This window comes from Anguilla rostrata, chromosome 14 (genome assembly GCF_018555375.3).
Source record: "Anguilla rostrata isolate EN2019 chromosome 14, ASM1855537v3, whole genome shotgun sequence".
NCBI classification, from domain to species: domain Eukaryota; kingdom Metazoa; phylum Chordata; class Actinopteri; order Anguilliformes; family Anguillidae; genus Anguilla; species Anguilla rostrata.
The window spans coordinates 25670441-25695144 of record NC_057946.1 but is presented as its reverse complement, the minus strand read 5'-3'; the positions used below and the strand labels follow the sequence as shown (position 1 = coordinate 25695144).

The following is a 24704-nucleotide window of genomic DNA, read 5'->3' as shown; positions in this document are numbered from 1 at the left end:
TTTCCAACACTTTAACTGTACGGTGGTGGTTTTTGCCAGTGTGTCTTCATGCGAGCGAATATGGTACATAAACTCGTTCGGTACAGGACTGGAGTCGACGACATTCATATCCAAGGCTATTTTTTTTGGTTGAGAAGTACACTTATTGTAAGTTTAAGTAAGTTTAAGAGGACCCGGAGTGGACCCAAGCATGACCCTATTTTGACGGTTAGTGAATTTCAAATAACCAGAAACACTTCCGTTGCCAAGAATATCCCTTCAGGGAGAAAATGACAAAGTATCAAACTTGCATAGCTTTTTGAGATTTCCCGAGTTGCTCCATGTCACTGGACAATCATAATCTCCGTCATATTGAGTAACCTGAATGGCCAGGCTCTTAAATTTACACTAAATTTACACTAAATAGCGCAGCTCTGGAGGTCAGTGTTGCGGCCATCTTGATCCTGACCATTAAAGCTTTTTTTTCTGTACAAATAATACCGGACCATTTAGGAAGTTGTGTTTAACAGAGAATTTCACAGTTTTGTGGCTTTGCATGGGGCCGTATATTGTTTGAAAAAGAACACAGAGACAAAGGCCACAAAATTACGCCAATGTTTTATTTTCCGTATCGAATTCCTCTCCTTATCTGTCAGTACAACCTTGTAAAATGTCTTCGTTTCTCAGTGTGTAAATTCCACTGCTTCAACGGAGCAGGCAAAAAGGTATCTTACATTCTGAAGTATGACACTTTGGGTGGAAAAGATAATTTTTGCTAAATTACAGGAAACAACTAATATTACATAGGCAACATTGTTGGGAGGTGAGGAAGGCCATGGTTTTAAGAAAAACAGAATTAAAATTTGAAACAATGAGGATGAAAAAGAGGAAGATGAGGAGAATAATATGGGTTGTTAATTCTGGAATAAAACAGTCTATGGTGTACCCATACAGGCACTTGTCTCAAAACCGAGAGAAAACAGATCAATTTAAATAAGTAGCTTATTTAAGTACTTAATTCCGGCTTGGTACAAAATACCATGGCTCTGTCACAGTTGATATTAACTCCATTATAATAACAATGGATATTTAATAGATTTTTTTTTTCCATTTACTAATTTGCTGCTCGCCAGTAACACAGACAGACGGAGCTAGCAGGACAGATGGACAGACCCCTCAGAAGAGCACTGTGGGTAATCTGCCCTCAACCACTGACTAAGGGGCAGTTACTGCTACTGTTGATGACATCATGTAGTGTTCAGGGGCACACAATACCCAGTGTGCTCAAGGCTCTGAGGACGGACAGTGAAGACAGGTGATAGTGAGACGGGTGATACGCCCTCTAGTGTCCACACAGAGTCACGGCAATAGATGAAACCGAAGGGATGCACAGCAGGGCTGCCCAACCCTGTCCTGTAGGTTCTCATTTCAACCCTAGTTTGGCACACCTGACTCTACGAACTAAGCAACTGAGCGAAATCTCTAGCTGTTTTAATGAGTAATGAGGTGAGCTTTGTTAGGGGTGGAGTGGAAAAAGTACAGGACAGTAGATATCCAGGAACAGGGATGGGCAGCCCTGATGTAAGGTACAGTCGCTCGTGAGACAACCGGGGAGTATGACGGACGGCATGGGGAAGGGCTAGTGGGGTGAGGAGGGGGGTGGGGGTAGGAGTTGTGTGCTGGTTTGGCATCTCCTATCTGGCTCTGGGTTTAGAGAAGGTGTGGTGTGGAGTGGATTTAGGAAAGGTGTGGTGTATGGGGGGGAGGGGGAGGGGAGGGTAGGTGTGTGCGCATCTTAATTCCTGACAGCAGCAGAGGTGATGGGATTATTTCAGTAGTATCAGAGAAGAGGGCCAGGAAAGGTTGGGGGTGGGTGGATGGGTGTCTGGCTGAATCTTTTTTTTTCTTTTTTGGGGTGGGGGAGGTGCTGGGTAAGTGCTGGGGAAAGGGCGGGAAGTACATGGCGTGAGCACCCATTTCCAGTTGACTCTTCCTCTTTCACGGTCTTCATTGCTTCCAGAATCAAAGCCGTCTCCACCTTTCCTGCACCAGCTCAGATGTCCATTTCAAACTGTGCGTCGTCCCCTTCAAAAATCAGAAAAACGGGACACAGGAAGTCAGCCAAAACTGACAAGCCAAATCGACCTGCCTTTCATATTTTAAAAAAATGATTGAACTATCAAAATAATCCAGGAACCCAGGCATCAAACCCACTGTGATAAAGGCTAGCATATGTAAACCACTGGCTTCGCTTTCTTTATGAAATTATGCTTCAAAATATGCAGCTCCCTGGGCTACAAATACAGAACGAGACAAAGCTACAGATACAGCCACTGAGCAGTTATGGGTTTCTGCCATAACAATCCTGCAGCGGGTTGTGGGAAATATGGGACGGTCGGTGGAGAAGGACAGAACCGCGTGTTAATCGGTAGGCCTCACTTTTTAAAAAAAAACAGCAGCAGGCTCAGACCCGCCTCGGCCGGGCTGACTGTAGAGAGTGTGCGTGCGACGCGCACTAATGCGCGCGGCTACTTCCTTCCTTAAAAAGGGTCGCGATCCTCTGACCGCAGGCTGCTCCGTGTCTGACACTCGCACACCCGCTGAGAACACGCCCGGGCCGGGTTCCGGCTCCAGCGGCTAACTCACCGGCACCCTTGTCCGCGGGGGCGGTGTGCTTGCTGTTCAGCGCCGGTTTCGGGGAGCCCTTGTCGTTGTTGATGTGGGCGTTGGCGGGGCTGGTCACCCCTGGAATGTCTGGGAGGCACTGGGGGGGCGTCCTGGCCAACGGGGAGCTGCGGCACTCCAGCAGGAACTTACGGTCGTAGATTATACGGGTGCCTGCGATTGGAGGAGAGAGGTGCGACGGAAAGGCTGTTATTCACCTATGGATGTTGAGCAGTTAACAGTCACATCATCACATTTTCCCATAGTGATAAAGGGTACGGGGACCCTCTTAGTGCAGTGTGGATCTTGGTTTCGTTGTTCCAATGGGGGGGGGGCACTAAAAGGCAAAGCTGCTGAGAAATGATTCTGTTTTCCAGGTCTTAGTGCTTTGCATTGCTTATTATAATTAAATAAATCACTATGTGCAGCGAGTAGTCTACTTCTAAAAAGTAGAAAATGCACACACTTCAAATGTATAAAATGCAAACACTTTAAAATCTAAACAAGACCAGGCAGCCTTAAGGCTACTGTTCTGATGCAGGGCAACCAACTGAGAGAGAGAGAGAGAGAGAGAGAGAGAGAGAGAGAGAGAGAGAGAGAATACAACCAGTGTGCTGTTTATTTGGGGGTATGGCGCAACTCTTTCACTATAAATACATGCCACTCGTTAAGTGGACACTTTATTTTCACAGGGGTATATATATATGGTGTCTGAGGGGACAGAGAATTTTCGCTGGGGTCACATGTCATTGCCAGAAGCACTGTGTGCAAAGAACCAAGTTCCCACTAGCTGCGGCATGCCCAGTGGCTAACACACAGTCCCACGCGGGTCAGGCTAAGCCGCGACTCCCTCCTTCTGCCGTCCGTTGCTTCTGTTTAGTTAGCCATTAACAGAGACTACGCCGCCCTGAATACGTTCGTGCGAGAGAAGCACGTTGTTTACATCTCCTGCAGCAGATGGCCTGAAGCGGGGTCAACTCAGACCGCCTTCCCCCGTCAACAGCTGGACGCGTCCTGGGTTATAACCGCAGACTAAAGACTCCGCCCGCAGTGCTTTCACATTGTGGGCAGGTGTGGGCTGTCCCCCAATTACCTGGCGAAACCGAACAGCTCGGATGACTGCTCGGCTCAGAAAAGCAGAAGAACGAGTCAGTCTCTGTGGCAAGATACGCGTCACACGACAGCGCCCGGTTTACTTTCTTCATCTAAATCTTTTCCGCCCGTGAAGCCACTCGAACCCCGCCCCCGAAAAAAAGATAAACACCAATCGTAATGTGGCGAGCACAAAAAGTTAAAAAGGGCCTAGAACAGGTTATCTGACGCTAAACCCAAGCTACACGAGTTAAAAACCGGTTTGTTGCACTGCGGAAACAAGTTGATTTGGACTTAAGAACACAGAGGGAAAAAACAAACAAAGTGATCACACTGTTGTTATCCGTTCAGTTCGTTGAAGGTCTGTGGTCTCTCGTGTGCTGATAAGTTTTTTTCCAGCTTACTTTTCACTTGGTTTCGAACTCTACACGTCATATGCAGAACTCACTGGGTTTTGCATGTGCGTGCACATGACCGTTTGACACAGATATTACACTGACGACACGAGTACGAATGACAGGAAAGCATAACAACACTAGCACAACACTGCCTGCTGCCCTTGCATTTAAAATAGGTAATCTGCATGCATTTACGTAAGGAGGCTATTTCCTAACAGGCTATAGATCTATGACATCGGTGACAATTGCCCCGTCGCGACATAAGAAAATCATGTTTAACCCGTTGAGCATGAAACGACAGAATTGCACCCACTGCATTGAGTGTTTCCGAGTGCAGTTACATGATACGTATGGCTATGTGTAGGCAGTGACATCTAAGACAAATGGCACGTCAACGCACAACAGAACGAAGCGACAAGTGTTTACCTTCTAGAAGGAGCAGGAGCTAACGTCAACCTAACACCAGCTGTAGTGGTTAGCTCGTTTCTTAACAAAACGTTAAAGACAGACCACCAACAAACTAGTATTACGAATGTCAGTGTATTCTGTCATATTAGAATTTAAAAAAAAACCTTAAGTAAACAGCTGCGTGTAGTAGCTAGCTGACTGGCTAGCATGTCACGTAGCGACCCACTATTAACGTTAACAACACCTGCAACACACGCTCGCATTCTAACGCAGGAGAATGGAGTACTTATTTTAAAAATGAGGGATTTGTAGGAATGAACGCGTTTTGACCTTACCTCCGGGGGTTGTGCTGAACAGTGTCCCTCCGGGTGTTGTGGAGTAATCCTGCGGCATGTGCGCAGGGTCATTGATGGTCACCCGCCTGGTAGCCGGGATGGCTCGGCTAAAAGTCTTCTGACAGCCCGCGGACATCTTCACAGTAGGAGTCGGCGACTACTGACCAGATGCAACACTGCGCTCTCAGTCAACGATGGGCAAACTAAAAAGAACAACAGCAATACCGCTAGCTGACAAGGGCAAGGCTAACTAGCTACTTAGCAAATTAGCATATGGCTAGAGTCTGCAAAACAAAAACAAAAAAGCAACCCAAAATCTACACCTTTGCAAATTGAATGACGTCTATTTACAAAAATAAAATATGCTATTTGCAGCTAATAACACTACAAACAATGCTATCACACATTGCCGCACGCAACCCAACAAAACAGGCCGAATTCTTTAGCTAAACCTCACCACGTTCCTTCCACTCTGTCTCTCATCACACCACGCACATGCACTCCACAGAGCCAAGGCAGGAAGGAACTGCATTTAATATGAGAAACACGCCACACGCGCCCCTGTCGGGGCTTATGTGTCATTTTCTGAGGATTATGGGAATTGTTGTTTGGAAATATCATAGAGTAGAGTGAGTTATACTCACTCAAAAAAAATTATCAGCCTACGTAACATTCAGCGGTAAAAATGACATATGCTGCATCAAAACTTAATAAACTTAAGTTCTTTAATGCATTATTAAACGAATTAATACCATGGATATACAAGCACAAATTCACACATCACAGTCTCTCTCTCTCTCGCTCTCTCTCTGTCTCTCTCTCACACACACACACACACAGACGTGAATAGTACCAAAAACATTCAGACATTTCATCGTTTTCTTTATTAATTTCTGTAAATGGTTTGAGCTGGTGTACAGGGTAAATGATTTATACATATCTTCATGTCAGACTGACTCTGATGAAAAGGCTTGTATATATATATTTCTTTTTTCTCTCTCCAGAACAATAAAAAAAGAAGTTAAAATACCAACACAGCCTGTATGTTTCCCATGTTGAGGGCATTTCCATATTTTCTAACTAAGATGCTAAAAGTACATCCATAACATAACTATAAGGGTGCATAGCATTCTAATTAAATAGATTTTTTTTCATATATTTATACATATATTTATATTACAAACATTTTTCTGTGCATGTGCGCAGTTGCATTCCTTAGTATATAGTAATATGATATTGCGTTAATAATGTCATTAATCCATTCTAAAGGAGTATAGGTCATCTCTAGTTTTTGCAACAGTTAATATTCTCTATGAACATTTTTTTTCATGTATCTTATGTTTGATGTCCTTTATTTTTAGTGTACTTGTGCACTTTTAAAACGTGGAGAAACCATTGATTCCCACCCACCCCTACCCACCTCTGTCTTTGCTGACTAATTTACCCCTCAGCTTATTACACTGTGCGGTCTCGATTCCTTAGTTGGATTCGAGAGCAAACTGCAACACCAGGACAAGCAAGACCCAGCCCCTTTTTTTCTGTACAACTCTGCAAATGAAATGAAGTGCTCAGTTTTGACGTAGATCAGAGAGCCGTAATGCAGCCCAGCCGTCGGAGAGCTCCGGCTAGCCTCGCGCTCGCCCGCTGCCTTCGCATGAAACGCACGATCACCGCCGCCCACCGAATCCTAACCTCCCCTGCCCTCCAGCCTCCGCACCCCGCCTAGCACCACCCACTCAAAACGCTGCGCGTGGAGAGCTCAGCTCTCCGCTCGGCTGGGCTCCCGCGAACACTCTCGTTTGCCCTGAGCAGCGGTGTCTGAAATAAACTCGGAGCGTGGCGTGATGACAGACAGCGTGTGTGAATGAGTGGGCTCCCCCAGTGTGTTTTTAGAACTCCAGCTCCCAGCACCCCAACAAAGCCACACCCTGCGACCGAACCCCCAGCGACACCCCCCTCCTCCCTGCGCCGCCCGCCCAGAGGAGGAACGCACTCTACATTCATGGTCACCCTCTCAGTCCCTCATTCGGACATTCAGCGCATGTACACTAACAACAAATAAATGACATTTCTTTGCACCCGTCGGTATGACATCACTTTTTAAAGAATATATTCATATGATCATCTGTGAATATATATATTCTTGTGCAACATTCATATAGTACATCTCTATGTGCCATATCTTAAAATGTACAATACATCTGAAAATACTTCAATCAGAGTCATAGGATTTAATACTGCGGTTTTCTTAGGTAATTTCTTGAGGACAGGTTGTACTCAGACCTCCTGTCCCCAAGCTGTTGCATTTATATAATTGCAGCACAGTAGATATGCTACACCAGGCGGCCACCAGAGGACGACATTGAAACATTATTTCAAGTATGGTCTGGACACCACTAATGCTGCTGTGGCTGGAGACAATGTCAGCAGCACACACGCACACACGCACACACGCGTGCACACGCAAACACACACACACACACACACACAGGTTCCTGCACTTTGCACCTCTCTGACCACTGAGCTGCACAGTAATACAGAACTGCTCTCAAACTCACTGCCTGGGAATACTGAGAAAGCACTGAGCTCCCCCCAGTCTACCCATATGTACTGGTTTATCCACCAATGTTTAACCGAGTCAGTACAATCCATTATGTGGAGGGCAATGAGATTTAAATGGGAAGACGTGAGTTCACTGCTGCTAAAAAAAACCTGATGGCCCAACACGAGAGACTAAACATTTCACTGTTTTTCAGAAATACAAGACATTAAGGCTTAAAACAATATCGATAGTACAGAAGTGACAACCTGATTAAGTAATACATGAGCATATTGTCAGGATTACACACTTGCGTTTTGGCGAAAGACAACTGAAAGACCAATTCATACGCACAGACATGCACACACGTATGCACACACGTTCACAGAGTGGATTTATAATTGCAGTCCACCTGAATGTTTTTGCGGTTCTTTCGTAAAAACTGACGGCAAAAAAAAAAAAAAACATCAGGGGCATCGTGGGTCACGGAACTCTGAAATCAACGCGAGCGTTCTACGAGGGGTGCCTGTCTTGACGTGTGAATTTGAGCGCGTGAGTGAGCGAGCGCGTGGACGTTCGGGTACGGCCGTGACTGTGCGTATGTGTATACGTGTCTATGTGTGCATGTGTGTGTTGAGAGCAGGCCGCAGGGAGTGTGAGAAGGTGTGTGTTTATTTCACAGTAATGGGGTCAGTCTTACAGTGGGTTGTCACAGTGCTGGCTGTTAGCCACACTCCTGAGCTGAGAGAATAGGGTTGCCAGGTTAGCGGGAACAGTGAAGCTGAACATTTGACATATGGTTGTGCAATGGGAGCAACCGAGGGCTACAGCTGCGCAGATGGGAATGAGGAGGGCTACAACTGCGCAGACAGGAATGAGGAGGTCTGGAACTGCGCAGACAGGAATGAGGGGGGCTACAACTGCCCAGACGAGAATGAGGAGGCCTGGAACTGCGCAGACGGGAATGAGGAAGGCTACAACTGTGCAGACGGGAATGAGGGGGACCACAACTGCGCAGACAGGAATGAGGGTGGCTGCGCAGACAGGAATGAGGGTGGCTGCGCAGACAGAAATGAGGGGGGCTACGCAGATGGCAATGAGGGTGGCTACAACTGCGCAGATGGGAATGAGGGGGGCTACAACTGCGCAGATGGGAATGAGGGGGGCTACAACTGCGCAGATGGGAATGAGGGGGGCTACAACTGCGCAGACAGGAATGAGGGGGGCTACAACTGCGCAGATGGGAATGAGGGGGCTACAACTGCGCAGACGGGAATGAGGAGGCCTGGAACTGCACAGAAGGGAACGAGGAGAAAAAGCATATGGTGCTACCATTGTGTAATTGAGTTACAAGAGGTGTAGAAGGGGATGTAGATGGTTGGTCTTCTCTAGCAGACACTCAACTCCTCCAGCAAAGTGATTCGCTGATTGCTACAGCAAACAGATGGCCAATTCCTGTACCAGTTGGTAACAGTAGTTCAAAATGCTACATCACTGTTTCTTCTGAATATTCATGAAGTCAAAGTCAGACTTTGCTCCCACGCCAGTACTGTCCTTGGCCATGGCCTTCGTGAATATTCATGAGGAATCAAACTGGAACTTTTCAAGTCAGAGGCAGAACTTTGAATTATAGGAATACTGAGCTGACCATCTTGTTAGAATCTGTTATACGCTGCACATGCCCTCTCCAAAGGCCCGCCCACTTCCTAGGAGATGGGCTCAAACACAATCACCCTCGTACACAATCCCAACATGCACCTGTGCAGTCAGCCTCAGCCCCCGCCCCCCCCCCCCCACTCCTCGCCCCGCTTTCCGAGCCGACCCAGAGTCAGAAACCGGTCGGCGAGAAAAAGACCGCCCCGCGGCTCAAAGGATCACAAGCGTTGGAGCGTAGCGTACGGCGCGCCAGTCGGGTACGGCGGTGTCACCCAGACACTTCCCAGACACCCCTCCGGCATTAACGGGACGCCAACATACCGCGAATGATTAGGGAGAAAAAAACAGGACTGTTGCTTTGTTTCAGACAGAAGATCCCCCCTCCCGTCTGCACACCCCTTCAGTCAGTAGATTACGACAGGACATGCACCAGCAATTCGGCATGCTTATACAGAGAACAGGAAGCACTTTTTTGTTGCATTTTTTTTTTGTTTGTTTGTTTGTTTGTTTTCGTCTGTTTTATAGAAAAAAAAAGAAAAAATTCATGCCTCTAATCTAATAACCGTTTTTCGTTTTTTTTTTTTTAAAAAGGTAACAAAACTACGAGTGGATCCACGGGGCGGGACTTGTCCCCCCCACCCCCACCCCGCGTTCACTGTGGGCAGGTTGTTATTTCGGAAGCGGTTTGTTGTTGCCGTGGTTGCGTGATTTGTTTTGTTTTTTTGTCTCATAGTTTTTTTTTTTCTTCTTTTTTCCTTCTCTTCTTCTCCGCCCCTTTGCTCCTCGGTCCCTCGGTCACGTGACGGTGGTTTGGCAGTGGATGGCCGATTCTGGAGGGAGAGGGAGAGGTGACGTTCGAGAGAGCGGGAGAGACGGGGATGTCAGTGTCCTTTTTTTTTTTACGGACCGGAGCTGGTCCGGATAAAAGTGCCTGAGGTCAAATGGGGCCAGTAAAGTGAGCAGCACCCAAACGGATGAAGGTAAAAACATCCACCAGTCATTCTGCTTGTGTGTCTGAGGCCCGGTCTGTCTGTTTTTCCAGTGACCCTCGGGATGCTCTTATTGTACATTGCTCCGGATAAAACCCTCTACCAAATAAATGCAATGTAATGTCTGTGTGTCTGTCCCGTACCTGTAGGCATGGGTCCGTCTGTCTCACTGCTTTACTCTCCTCAGACTGCCTTTCTTCGCTGTCTGAGTTACTTTCTTCACAACGGCATCCGGCTTTAGCACGGAGGGAGGGAGGGAAGGGAGGGGAGCGAGAGTGGTACAGATGGAGAGGGGGAGGGAGGGACATGAAGAAAGAGGGAGAGAGGGAGGTAAACAGAGGAAGCCACAGGGCAGGCAGGAGGGGTAAGTGGGATTAGACCATTAGAGTTCAGTTTCCAGATACTCAGAAACGAGGTCACAGGGACAATCTGATAGGCGGGCGGAGTGGGGAGCCTCTGTGTGCAGTGGAGACAAGGTCAAAGGGCAAGGCAGCGCACACTGATATGCTGCACAGATGACTTTAATGAGACTGGGGTCAAAGGTCAAATAATAATGCGTGCTTGTGTACATGCGTGTGTGTGTGTGTGTTTATGTGTGTGTTTATGTGTACGTGTGTGTGCTTGCACGCATGTGTATATGTGTTTGTGTGTGTGTGTGTGTGTGTGTGTGTGTATGTGCGCGTGTGCGCGTGCGTTTGCATGTGTGTGTGTGTGTGTGTGTTTATGTGTACGTGTGTGTGCTTGCACGTGTGTGTGTGTGTGTGTTTGCACGCATGTGTGTATGTGTGTGTGTGTATGTGCGTGTGTGCGGTGTGTGTGCGGTGTGTGTGCATGCGTTTGCTGTGTGTGTGTATGCGTGTGTATGCGCGCGCGTGTGGTGGGTAGGACTGCTGACCTTCTTACTGACACTGTGTCCGTGTTCATCAGTCGGTTCCTCTCTCTCATGGTCCCCAGGGAGGTCGTGCCCATCGTCACCCTACAACAGCCACACGAATCGCTGAGCACACTACAGCGTTACCGCGGCGATGCACAGTACTGATCAGGGTTGGGATCAAGGCTTAGAAGGCTGATCTGAGATCAGTTGCCTTGGTTAGAGGTTAATGGGCTGTTAGGATCAAGACTGGATAAGCTGATTAAAATTATTATTTTTTTTTTTAGTTTTGTAAGTCGCTCTGGATAAGAGTATTTGCTCAATGCCTGTAATGTAATGTGATGATCAGAAAGAAGTTCTCCAGGGAGAGACTAATGATGAGGGTTTGGATCAAGCTAGTCTGTATCTCTAGAAGATTTGAAAAAGATATTACAGCTCGTGAGATTTATTCCTGAAGTTTGACTGGTTCCGGCAAGGTTTAGCCAGCGTTGTGTTACTAGATCTGCTTGAAACAAGATGGAGCAATTACACAAGATCACAGTTCTTCATGACCTTTTTTTCTTGGCCCAGTATTGAGGTTCTGAATCTCAAGAGACTAACCTGGTTAAATAAAATAACATTTCATGACAATACATCAACCCAGTCAGGTTTACAGGACCATGAGGTCACAAGCCCAGGGAGGTGGGCTGGAGGAGAGGTAACAGCGCCCCCTGCTGGAAACCCACCTGCCCGCTCCATCGCTCCTGATCCCAGCCTCGTAGCTCCGCCCCCCGGTTTGAGAAGGCCAGCCCCTTCTCGAAGGGCAGGGTGCCGCGGACGCGCCCGTGCAGCATCTGGGAGTGGCCCGCGTCCCGCACCGGCTGCTGAAGCTCCTCCTCCGCCCCGCCGTGCTCTGATGACATCACGGAGTCCGCCGCCTGCCAGGTCTGCTCCAGCAGGTACGGCTGGAAGGCGCTGGCTCCGATCCTGGGGTGGGAGAGGGAGAGTGGGCGGAGTCAACAGGAGTGACAGCAAAGGAGCCAATGGGAAGCCGAGCAGCATAAAATGCAGTGTAAAATGCAGTGTAGATATTCAGTGTAAAATACAGTGTAATTCAGTGTAAATATTCAGTATAAAATTCACACTGTCAGTGTAGATATTCAGTGTAAAATGCACAGTGTAGATATTCGGTATAAAATGCAGTGTAATTCAGTGTAGATATTCAGTATAAAATGCACTGTCAGTATAGACATTCAGTGTAAAAATCACACTGTCAGTGTAGATCACCTGCACGGTCTCACCTGTCTGGACGAGACTCGGTGTTGTGACTCATCTCGGCGTGGTCCTGCTGCCGTCCTGCAACGAAAGAAAGCCCTTCCTCTGAGCCCCGCCCTCCTTCTCCTCCTCCTCCACCTCCTCCTCTGGCTCCGTCCGCCGCCGCCGCCGCCTCCGCCCCCCTGACCTCCGACCTCTGACCCGCCTCCTCGCCGCCGTCGTCCTCCTCCTCCAGCTCCATGATGGAGCCGCTCATGCCGCTCGCCCCGCTGCTGGGCCGGCCCAGGCTCCCGCTGGGGGGCCCCAGGGGGCCCTCCGAGTCGTCGGCGTTGCTGCACTCCAGCGAGGAGTCCTCCACCGTCACCAGGGACGGGCTGGCCCCCGAGGGCCACACCTGCACCTCGGACATCTCCATGAGCGTGTCTTCCTCGGTGGTGGCGATGGGGGCGCAGTCCAGGCTGGACACCTCCTGCCAGTAGGGCTCCGCCCCCAGCGGGGAGGGCAGGCTGTACTGCATGGAGGCCGGGGACAGCAGCTCCTCCTGGACCAGCCCGTAACCTGGAGACGGCGACACACAGAGAGGCTCGCTCACACCCCGCGCCCCTGAGCCGGCCCCGCCCGGAGGGGACGGGAGGGAGGGGGGGTGTGCGGAGGGGGGAGAGGAGATTTGGGGGGGGGGAGGAGGGTAGTTGGGGTGGTAGAAACAGCAGCCGCAGTTGTCTGTGGGGAGATATACTGCAGAAGCAGTGCTTGAGCAGGAAGAATTTTTTTTTTTTTTTGGGGGGTGGGGTTAGCAAGCCATAGCATTTATTATCAGCCATCAAAGCAGCAGCAATGCAGAGAGAGAGAGAGAGAGAGAAACAGAAGAGATTCTCAAAGGATCAAGAATACAACAAAAATCGCTTTATGCTGCAATCGAATCGCTGTAATCCACTGTATGCTGTAAAGGCAACAGGTTACTATTTCACATACATACACACACTCACATGTGCACAAACATACTTACACGTACACATACATCTGCACACGCACACACGTGTGAACACACACACACACACACAGTCAAATGCACACCTTATTAACCATAACCTGAAACCAAGAAGCTATAAGCTGTATCTGAACTCTGTGCAAATAAATAAGACACAAAATTACAAGAACTGCGGTAACAAATGCAAGCAGGGAATCTCTCAGCAGATCGATCTATAGCTAGTGTTTTGCGTGTGTGCGTGTGTGTGTGTGTGCACATACGTGTGTGTGTTATTGTGTGTGCGTGTGCGTGTGTGCATGTGGATGTGTGTGCGTGTGTGCGTGCTATCCCTGTTTGTGTGCATGTGCATGTGTGTGTTTGTGGATTTGTGTGAATATGTATGTAAGTGTTCTCACACATTCAGTAATGTGAAAGATGATGTGCATATCCCCGTACAGGGTTTAGGGATTGCAGTGACAAATCCACCACAGCCATGGGATAATCCCTACAGTAAGTTTCACAGCACACAAAGGACAGCCGCATCCTGTTCCTATCCACAGAGGGCTTCCAGAAATGATCCTTCTTAAATTTCTGTTGCCATGTCGACAGCCACATTATCACATTCGTGTTTGACAGTTGTATGATGTAGCCAACAGCACAGTTCAGCCAGTTGTTTTACTTCACAAGAGTCATAAAAACAAGTTTTTCAACCAAATTTCTGTCCATCCGTCCGCCTGTCAGTCCGTCTGTCTGTCTACCTGCCAGTTTGTCTGTCTGCCTGTCCGTCTGTCTGTCTGTCTGCCTGCCTGCCAGCCTGTCTGTCTACCTGCCTGTCTGTCTGTCTGCCTGCCAGCCTGTCTGTCTGTCTACCTGCCTGTCTCTCTGTCTGCCTGCCAGCCTGTCTGTCTGTCTACCTGCCTGTCTCTCTGTCTGCCTGCCAGCCTGTCTGTCTGTCTGTCTACCTGCCTGTTTGTCTGTCTGTCTGCCAGCCTGTCTGTCTACCTGCCCGTTTGTCTGTCTGTCTGTCTGCCTGCTTGCCTGCCTGTCTGTCTGGCTGTCTGTCTGTCTGTCTGGTGGCTATTGGGGGGCTGGCTGACAGGGTGGGGTTAATGTGGGGAGGACACAGTTTGATGTGTGGAATGAATGACTGGAGAGAGAGATGGAAGACGTATAAAGTATAATGAATAATGAATAACAGTTTCACTGCCCCACCTGCTACTGACACACAGACTCTCTCACAGAGGTACAGATTAGCCACAGTGAAAGGAGTTCACACAAACACACACACAGACAGAAACTCCCACAGACACAGATTAGCCAAAGAGAAAGGCTGTACACAAACATACACACAGACAATCCCACAGAGGTACAGATTAGCCAAAGAGAAAGGCTTTACACAAACATACACACAGACAATCCCACAGAGGTACAGATTAGCCAAAGAGAAAGGCTGTACACAAACACACTCACACACAGAGCTCACAAATACATACACGAAACATACTCAGAAACGTGTGCAAAAACACACACAGCACAATATAGAAAAATACACAATACAACACTGCAATACACACAAAAGCACACACACAAATCTGTAACTAGATATCAAAACACGCAAACACACACACAGGCACTCACATACTTGCACGCACAACCATACACACACTCGCACAGACACTTACACACACAAATACACTCACACAGACACTTACACACACACATACACTCACACAGACACACACACTCGCACAGATACACACACACACTAGCACACAGACACACACACACACACACACAAATATAGACCACAGATAGAGTTGGAAAACAGCAGAACGCTGTTCCCAGTTGATGATGTCACAAAGCGTGACATCAGCACAACAGCACTCTGGTCAACCACTTGACAAAAAAACCACAGAGAAACATCAAACATCATATTCACTATAAGAGAGATACTACGTGGTTAAAGTACATGACTTAAATTTAAGGTTTCACCCCCCACCCCCAAAGAAAAAAAACATGCCATGCACCAGCCAGTATCATTACCATGCTCTCTCATTTGCATGCAACACATCTCCATCAATCACTGAGCTCTCTCACAAAACCACACCCCTTTCCATAAAACCACACCCCCAGCCCCCATGCAGTTCTCATCATGGCACAAGCAGGACAGAGACAGGCAGCGGGCACATACACACAGGCACAGGTAGCAGGTAAGAGGGCAGGAAGTGGACAGACAGCGAGAGAGAGAGAGAGCGAGAGAGAAAGAGAGTTCCCCCCCGGCTGCCCCCACAGGTTGGAAAATAAAGATGACAAAGAGGAGGGCGAGAGGAGGGCCAGAGGAGGTCAACATGAGGTCGGCATGAGGTCGGAGGTCAGAGGTCGAGGAGGACAGTTGTGAGGAGGAAGAGGAGGAGGAAGGCGACCGGGCTGCAGATGACATGTCCAGAGAAACAAAGAGAGAGGGGAGTCATAGGAACAACTACAGTGGCTCACCAGGGAAAAAACAGTAGAACCCTAGCGGCAAGCTGTCCTGTCCTCTCATAGATCACACACACACACACACACACACACTCTCTCTCTGTCTCACTCTCTCTCACACACACACACTCACAAGCACAACTACACATAAACAAATGCATACATGCTATAAATAACAACAATGTTATTTATTTGCTTAGCAAAGAGCCTTATCCAGAACAACTTACACTGCTTTCCGCCCCCCCACCCCCCACCCCCAAACACACACACACACACACACACACACACACACATACACACAGTCTTACACGCACATGCACGTACAGAGGAAAATGCAATTATTTGGCTACTTATAAAACTCTAAAACTAATCATCAGGTGTTTGGAAAACAGCCAGTAGATGAAAGTTAAAGGTGAATCCCAGAGGGAAAGGGCTGAGACAGTCAGTGTGCTGCAGAGTGACTGCAGGAAGGCCACCGAAAGCTCAGGGCCTTCAGGACAGAGTGGATCTAAAGATCTAAAGTCTCCAAAGCGAAGCAGGCCAGTATTCTGGGGCGCGGCTTCAACATTGTACAGACAATGCGACGTTGCCGCTGCGCCCAGAATACTGGTGTGCTTTTGTTTAGAATATGCGTGGATATACACAGTTGGCCTACTTTCGCATAAAGTTTAAGATGTGCGCAACGAGGTCTGTGGATTTTTCCGACTGTGTTGTTATATTTTTGGAAAGAGACTGCTGTTGAGTTTTTCCAAATGTGATTTTTTTGCCGCTTTGAGTGCCACACACCCTGTGGAGGGTCAGTTGTGTCGGGGTGAGCGGATATCTAGAAAACACAGCAAATCTCGGCCAAACTATTTGGATGGACAGACAGCGCTACAGGAAAGTGGAAATATAGCTTTGGTTCATTTTTATGTGAACCGCACCTTTAAACAGGAATGCAGTCAGGCTGCCGCAGGAAATATCACATCATTATTCATATTTTAAAAATAACTGACGCTTTGCGCAGGTTGCACTACCTTTCCAGGTCACGAGTGAAGTGTAAACAGAACTTAACAATCACTCTGCAGGACAATGAAGTAGTACTGGCTTAATTAAGACCCATCTGCACCAAAGATATGGACCAGGGGTATGTACTACCCATTACATTGCATTACAGGTACTTTGCAGACGCTCTTATACAGAGCGACATACACAACTTTTTATATAGCATTTACACTGTATCCATTCATACAGCTGGATATATACTGAAGTAATGCAGGTTAGGTACCTTGCTCAAGGGTCGAACGGCAGTGTTCTACCTGGGAATCAAACCTGTGACCTTTAGGTTACAAAACCAACCAGAGCCAAAGTTCACATCTTTTTAAGATGCCTCAAATAAGAGCTACAGCCATACCTTGGGTCAGCACCGCAAGTTTGTCGTTGTAAATCTCATTTGGTCTCATTATTTTATCATGAACAGCCCATTCTCATATATTTCACAACCTTTCTGACAAGACACATGCAGTTACGCAAAATACTGACAGGCAGTGTGAAGAACTCCATGCTCCACACACAAGGGAACACCACTTCATACGTTAGCAAAACTCCCTCACATGCCAACTGCCAACCTGGAGGCACAACTATGCAACCCCCCTTTCATTTATTAGAACCCATAGCCCCATATGGGGGGGGGGGGGGAGTAGGACAGACCAATTATACAGCTGGATATATACTGAAGCAATGCAGGTTAAGTACCTTTCTCAAGGGTACAACAGGAAATGATGTGCCATTGGCAGTGTCCTACCGGGGAATAGAACCTTTAGGTTACAAGACCACCTGCTTAACCATTATACTACGCTGCCGCCCCACTGCCGACATGGAGCTGGATGCTCTCCAATAGGCAAATGTCACGCCTAGACGGGCTGTCGGTTCTGCTCTTGCGACTGTTTTAGCTGGAAATGCACAGAACCTTTTTCTACACATTTACATGCGCAGTGTAGCGACAGTGCCCAGACACGGTAACGGCAGCCAAACCGAGCACCCCACCATATTGGCAGCCTTTCCAAGCTGAGTCATCCGATGAGCATCATGCAAAAAAATTCTCATACGGTGGAACTTTCTCACATATTATTCAAAGCATATTGCCTTCATATAATTTGCACAAAAACATTCACCAAAAATTCTAACCCTGAGGAGGCTTCAGCTATGGAGAGTGTGCTTTTATTTTGCTTTTTATTTTCACCCTCCACTGATAGCAATTGTTGAGCATTATGTGAATTATGACTAATTAAAAAATAAAAAGCACTGTTGTAATTAAATAATATTGCTTCCTCTCATTGTCTTGACCCCATATCAATCTAAATTAAATTAATGTGCATGCATAGTACTCTGTTTCAAAACCTCGTCCTCCCTTGTACTCCTCCACGGCCAGCTGTTAACGTTGGCAAAAAGCAAATCTCAACCAAGATGAGTATATGCTCTAAAACCGAAATAAAACGAGAGGAAGAATGGGAAAAAACCAATAGGACCGGTACCCAAGGGGAGAGGTGGATGTGGAATTCTCGCACCGTTGGAGCGCAGAATTTGATCAGTGGTACGTTTCTTACCATAGAGCGTTCTGCAGGAGATAGAATCGAAGGAAAATTCTAAAACCATAGAGTAGCCCGGGTTGAGGTCAGCGTTCTTCCTCACCGCGGACGGCGCAGCGGCGCGGGCGAGCGCGTTTCCTTACCGTTGATCACGCCGGGGGCCAGGTGATCGCGGTCGGCGTGCCGCCGGGCCCCCTCCTCCAGGAGCCCCGCCCCCGGCTGCGACCCCTGACCTTCCAGCGAGGTGACGATGTCCGTGCGGTCAATGTTCCTCAGGGCTCCGTACAGACTCTCCACTGGATTAGAGAAGCACAGAGAGAGAGAGAAAGAGAGAGAGAGGGGGGATGAGGTGCGGCGGGGGAGCAGTTAAGGGTAAACTAAAAGCGGGGAGGCATATGTGGTGTGGGGGGCGTTTGGGTGGGTAGGGATGGGGGGGTAGGGTGGGGGTACTTACTCTTGGCTCTCTTGCCCTCCCTGGTGGCCCAAAGGTTGAGCAGGGCGGAGCTCTGATCCAGCAGGGAGTTGGGATTCTCCACCCGAATCCTGTTGATGTCATCGACACTAAACTGAAGCTCTCGAGCAAGCTCTGTAAAGGGAGAGAGAGAGAGAGAGAGAAAGAGAGACAGAGAGATACAAAGAGAGAGAGAGAGAGATACTGTGATGCGTGAGACTTGTCGTGACATGTCGTGAAACTGCACCAAGATTCAAGCTGGTTAAAACAATTGCAGTATTCCAGAAGAAATCCCAGTTCCCTTCGCAACATTGTACTAGATCTGTCCCCCTCAGTGAGCATCAAGAAGAATACATTACGATAAGGACAAGGAGAGCTATTTACGGTATATACCAGTAAGCAATAACAATTATTTTCATCCAGATGACCCAGATTGTAGGGCTGCACCAAAAAGTGCACAGAAACCGTGAGTGATAAATTGGCACAGACTCCCCGCAGGTTACCAGGCTTACCTGCCCAGCTCAACCCCAGCTGTTCGGATATCAGAGATATCTTTATTTCTGTCCTCTCCATTGCGTTCAGCGAGGCTGAAGAGACACACGGACACACAAAGACAAACTGAGTCAGGAACAGTAAGCGCTGACTCCCAACTCCAACATGATCAAACTACTGCAAACCCCACCTCTATCTACGAAACAGCTATCTCTATCTTGATAGCTTTAAGGCCACCATTTAGTGAGATAGCATAATAAAACTAGCATGTTCAAAAAATGACATCCTGACACGCTAATGAACACGTATCTGGTATATTGTAAACACTAGAATTTCACTCCTCAGATGGAAAACCAGAGACTCAGGACAATGTGTTCAATCCACAAACTGAGTACAAGACAGGCTGGCCAGCTGACTACTGATTCACCAGATGTATAATTCTACAGCTCCATGGCTAACCAATGGGTTATTCTCAGAATCTGGACCAGTCTAGTACTATATTAATCAGGAGTATTAATCAAAAAGAATCTTAGCTGGGAACCGCAAATCAATGGAAAATCTTTTTAAAAATGTGAATATACCGCCTCTTAACCCCTGTCATGAGAGAAGTGCATCGTCGCCTCTCACCATTCCCAGGTCTATGTCAAACAAATGCTGCATTTCACTTATTACGTGAAGGTCAGCAACACACGTTTCGTTTAGACACGATGCAGGCCGTCTGGAGAATGGTGGGATCTTTGTGTCTGGGAGAAGTAACATGCTGTGCAGCATAGCAAACTCTGATGCTCAGATCAGGCCTGTGTATCTGATGGAACGGTCTCACGTAGGGTATCGGGGGTGGGTGGGGAAACGAGAGGAAGATGGGGCACGTCTTACCCAAAGCCGGCTCGTTCAGAGTGCTGTACCTCTCCCTCAGGGCCAAGGGGGTGAGGGTGCGTCTGCGCTCCTCACTGCCCAAAACCTGGCCAAGGGAAACAGGCTAAATGAAGCATTACTGAACCACTTAAAGAAGCAGTGCAGCTACGACTGGCACCACGAGGTGGGGTAGCACAGTGTTAGTGTGGTTGTGTTCAGGAGGGTAATATGGTGATGTGGTTGTGCTATGATTGTCTTATGGTTATATTGCAGTCATATTGTCATATTGCAGTCATGGTTATGTTGTTATGTGACGGTTGTCTTACGGTCATGTTGCGGTCAGTACCTTGATGCAGGGCGGCATGGTGATGTTGAGGTTGCACAGCACGTGCTGAGTGTCCTCGTACTTCGTGCACTTCCGCAGGAAGGAGAGGAAACCCGTGGCTTCCTTGCTGATGTCACGGACCTGGCAAAGCGGAAGAAGAGCACAAAATGGAGGAGGAAAGAGAGAGAGAGAGAGCGAAGAGTGAGAGAAGACAGGGAGAGAGCGTTACACACTGCTAGTGTACTGGGGGGGTGGGGGGCGTGCGAACAGCAAGACAGGGAGAGAATGGAGGCAGGCCGAAGAGGCAGGCGAGAGGAGAAAGCACATTTACCTGCACACTTTACCTGGTCGTCTGTGAGTATCAGACGGTAAGAGAGTGACCGCGAGAGAGAGAGAGAGAGACAGTGAGACAGACATACACACGGGCAGGCAGAAAGAAAGACAGGCAGACAAGCAGGCAGGCAAGCAGGCGGGCGGATCGGGTGAGAGAGAGAGAGTCAGAGTCGGAGTCAGGCATGCTCGCTCGCTCGCGCACTGACAGACAGTTTACTTGTACCGGAGGGAGAGAGACACCACGCACTTCACAGAGGACACCGGACAGAAAAGCCCATCGCTGAACGACACATGCACCCGACGCACAGACAGGCGGTCTGTGGAGGAGCTAGGTGTGCCAGCAGAGGGCAGTAGAGAGTTAGGCACAGAGACAGGAACAGGTAGAATAGGAAAAAAACACACCGGCAGGGCAGAGGAGTCCCACATATTAGACAGATGACCCAAATGGTTAAAAAAACAAAAAAAAAAAAAACAAAAAACAAGCATATATGTAGACAGACAGACAGACACAGACATGAAAACTGAGAAGCAGATTCAGAGGTAATAACCTGAATACAGTTAAAAGCAAAAGTACCAGTACCAGGACAATTATTTTTTGTTTTGGCTCAGTACTCCATCACATTGGATTTGATGTAAAACAATTAATATGAGGTTGAAGTGCAGAATTCATTAAAAGGTATTTACATCCATATTGGGTGGCCTATGTAGGAAATTCTAGGAATTAGTCTGTCATGCAAAGTTCCCCCCATTTTAGGAGAGCAAAAGTAATTGATCTAATTCTCATAATATGAAAGTACTAAAGTTATATTAAGTACTTGGTTATGAATCCTTTGCATTTGATGACTGCCTGAAGTCTGGGACCCACAGCCAGCACCAGACGATGGGCATCTCCCCTGGTGATTCTCTGCCAGGCCTGTACTGCAGCCATCTTCAGTTCCTGTTTGTTTCTGAGGTATTTTGCCTTCAGTCTGGTCTTCAGCAAGTGAAATGCATGCTCATTTGGATTCAGGATGTGTGATTGACTTATAATAATAATAAATAAATTTTATTTATATAGAACCTTTCAAGCCTAGAGCACAAAGTGCTTCCCACCAAGCAGATAAAAATAAGGTTTAAAATGACAGCTCAGGGGGTTTCAATAAAAGCAGCATAAAAGGGAAGAATGAACAGCAAATAAAATAGTAATATAGAAAATAGATGAAAAAGGGCAAAACACAAAGAATAAAACAAAGAAGAACTAAGCACAGTAAAAGTGAAACATAATGAAAAAAAGATAAAAGGAAATGATAAAACAATAGCGTTTATGCCCAACAATTCAAAAGGAGAAGTACAGTAACTAGCTATCGGTCATTACATACTTGGCCCAGAACATTCCACTTTTTGGCCCAGAAAAATCTCCTTGGTTGCCGATAAGATGTTTCTGATGTTTCTTTCTCCACACTTTCCCTTTTCCATCACTTTGGTACAGGTCAATACTCTTTTGTTCCAGAACTCTACAGTTGTTTTGATGTACTTTTTTTATTTTATTTGTTTTTATAGCAAACTCCTGGCCATTCTGTTCCTGAGGCTTACCAGTGGATTCCATCTTGCAGTGAACCCTCTGAGGTTATGCTGGTGTAGTGTTCTCTTTATGGTAGTCTTAGACACATTCACGGCGACATTCTGGAGAGTGTTCTTGATCCGTTCAAGAGTTGAAAAGGAGTTTTTCTTCAAGTATTCTTCAGTCATCCACCACAATGGTCGTTTGTAGTCCACCAGGTCATTTGCTGTTGCTGAGCTCACCATTGTTGCTTCTTAACGATGTACCAAACAGTTGATTTTGACACACCCAATGATTTGCGCATGTCTCTGGTTAATTTATTCACATCTTCCAGCCTCATGATGGCCTGCTTTACTGGCAATGATACTTATTTGGTCCTCATGTTGAGAGACAACGGCAACAGACTCCAGATGCAAATTCCACACCAAGAATCAACTCTAAACTTGTTGCTAGCATTCTTGCACATAATGGTGGAAAGGCATACAGGTGGCCAGGAAACAGCCAAGAAGCCAATTGTCCAATCATTTTTGCTCCCCTAAAATGGAGAGTTGCAATTCCTACACGGGTCACCCAATATGCACGTAAGCTGACAGACTGCACTTTAACCTCACACACAAATAGTTTTGTTAAAAATTTTATATGAAATCTATTTTTCCGGAGCACAGAGCCAAAAGAATAAAAATTGCATCGCTGTCCCAACACTTTTGCAATTCACTGTATGTACCAGCAGAGAGTTACATGGTAGAGAAACACATACAGGAGACAGACAGATAGACAGGCAGATGGGTATAGATCAGACAGACAGACAGACAGTGAAAAAACGTGGATTCCAGACAGACAGACAGACAGAGAGAGGGAGAGGCGGACAGGGGGGACACACCTTGACGGACACGGGCAGCCGGTTGTCTCTGAAGGCCTGGAAGCTGAAGCAGCGAGGCTGCTGGGTAGCCTTCCTCATGGGCATCAGGTTGCCCGAGCACTCCAGGTGCAGAGCCATGCCCTCCATCACCTGCAGAGAAACGACACAGCCCGCATCACTGTGAGCCAATGAGCCGGAACGGAGACCGCTCTACTGCCCCCGGTGGTCGTTTTTATAACGCAGCAAGTCGTTATGTAAGGGATAATCAACAAGGGGCCAGAATGCTATCGTGATGGTTACCATTTCTTGATAGCAGACCACCTCAAGAGTGGATTATTCAATTTATTATGTGGCTGATCACCTAACCAAAGAAATTGATCAATAATGTGACAAAATATTGATGTAAAGGGATTTTATCAGTCCAAATAAATTGAAATCAATAGAAAACTAATTTTCCATTGTGTTCTTGTAGATAATATAGGCCCATGCAGGAATATTTGCTAACAGGGCTATTGGAGTAAAATACAAGGCAGGTTAATGGTAGAGTAATGCCTTTTTGACACCAGGTGATGCGAGTTCGAAGCCAATTCGAAAATGTACTTTCAGCGGAGTGACACGAAAAGGATGCTAAGGTAAAGCAGTCTGTTACCCATAGCAGCGGTCATTACTCATAAATATGTCTGAAGTGATCAATAAGAATCAAGCCTTTTACAAAGCCGTGTAATAATATGAGATGAGCGATAAGACTTCTATTGAACAGTATACCATAGCGATGGTTTACAAAAAAATGCTACGACACCCATTTTTTTCTGTACATCACAAGTCATCAGAATGCGCTCCACAAAGCCACGTCATGTTCAGGTTGTGAAAGTGTATTTTTGGAGGGAAAGTGTACTTTGCGAGGGGGGGACGGGGGAGGGGGACAGGAGTCCTCCCCCAGGCTGACCTCGATGTCGCGGCTGCGGGCCACCTCCGTGAAGTTCTCGTGCTGCTCCAGCGTCTTGTCCATCTTGTCGTCGGTCATGCAGTAGCAGCGCAGGCGGCCCTCCCGCGCCTCGTTCATCTTGGCGAACACCACGAACTTGGCCATGTAGGGCACGGCCATCAGCTCCTTGTACAGCAGGTTAGCGAAGGCCACCGCCTCCGCCGTGCGGGGACAGTCCGACAGCCAGAACCTGGGAGACAGGGAGGGGAGGGGAGTGGGGAGGGGAGGGGTGGGAAGAGCGCGTGTTGTGTGTGTGTGGAGTGCGTCACTGGTGTGTGTGTGCGTGTGTGTGTGTGTGCGTGTAGGTGTGCAATGCCTTCTTTTTGCACACAGGAAGAACCATGATACAGCTCAATGAGGAGAACCAGCAACGTGTGGCAATTAGCAGCTGACCACTGGCAACTGTAGTGGAGTGTAGTGCTTCTCACCAACCAGGATTCGCGGAAAGTAAGAGCTGAGGTAGTATTTGATCAAAGGGGTTTGGAAAAATATACATATTTGGGCCTCTAGTTCCTGTAGTTAACTACACCTCAAAATAACTTCAACCACGACACAAATTTGAATGTAGTTGCACTACCAGAAAAACTGCTGCAAAATGTAATTAAACTACTAGTTTAGCCACAGTAGTTAGTAGTTGAACCACTCCCCGACACTGATCAGGCACGTG

At 47.5% G+C, this 24704-nt stretch overlaps 2 protein-coding genes across 5 annotated transcripts in view; both read right to left on the bottom strand.

Moving 5' to 3' along the window:
- Nucleotides 1-580: 580 nt before the first annotated feature.
- Nucleotides 581-5460, bottom strand: LOC135239272 (eukaryotic translation initiation factor 4E-binding protein 1-like). Of its 2 annotated transcripts, XM_064307823.1 has the most exons (4): nt 5334-5460; nt 4877-5079; nt 2626-2817; nt 581-2064 (listed from the first exon to the last, which is right to left on the bottom strand). In XM_064307823.1, exons 2-4 carry the CDS (start codon nt 5010-5012, stop codon nt 2033-2035), a joined length of 360 nt encoding a protein of 119 aa, XP_064163893.1. In that variant the 5' UTR covers nt 5013-5079; nt 5334-5460; the 3' UTR covers nt 581-2032. The 2 variants fall into 2 exon arrangements, with proteins under 2 accessions (XP_064163893.1, XP_064163892.1); XM_064307822.1 differs by having other exon boundaries at nt 4877-5385.
- A 281-nt stretch (nt 5461-5741) lies between these two features.
- Nucleotides 5742-24704, bottom strand: part of ank1b (ankyrin 1, erythrocytic b) — a 79876-nt gene continuing 60913 nt past the window's right edge. For all 3 annotated transcript variants that reach the window (XM_064307898.1, XM_064307899.1, XM_064307900.1), the window contains 12 exons: nt 23999-24227; nt 23074-23202; nt 20342-20461; nt 20017-20101; nt 19161-19235; nt 18652-18783; nt 18341-18493; nt 12212-12743; nt 11657-11897; nt 10956-11036; nt 10204-10295; nt 5742-9901 (listed from right to left, as the gene is read on the bottom strand). In XM_064307898.1, coding sequence (XP_064163968.1) covers nt 10227-10295; nt 10956-11036; nt 11657-11897; nt 12212-12743; nt 18341-18493; nt 18652-18783; nt 19161-19235; nt 20017-20101; nt 20342-20461; nt 23074-23202; nt 23999-24227 — 1846 coding nt within the window. In that variant the 3' untranslated portion in view covers nt 5742-9901; nt 10204-10226. The remainder of the gene's footprint in view (nt 9902-10203; nt 10296-10955; nt 11037-11656; nt 11898-12211; nt 12744-18340; nt 18494-18651; nt 18784-19160; nt 19236-20016; nt 20102-20341; nt 20462-23073; nt 23203-23998; nt 24228-24704) is intronic.

Excerpts from the sequence above, each read along its gene's own strand:
- LOC135239272 (XM_064307823.1), bottom strand. The coding sequence starts at position 5,012 with ATGTCCGCGGGCTGTCAGAAGACTTTTAGCCGAGCCATCCCGGCTACC. Across the intron at positions 2,818-4,876 it reads GTTCAGCACAACCCCCGGAG|GCACCCGTATAATCTACGAC; the intron begins GTAAGGTCAAAA and ends CTCCAATCGCAG. Across the intron at positions 2,065-2,625 it reads CCCCGCGGACAAGGGTGCCG|GGGACGACGCACAGTTTGAA; the intron begins GTGAGTTAGCCG and ends TGATTTTTGAAG.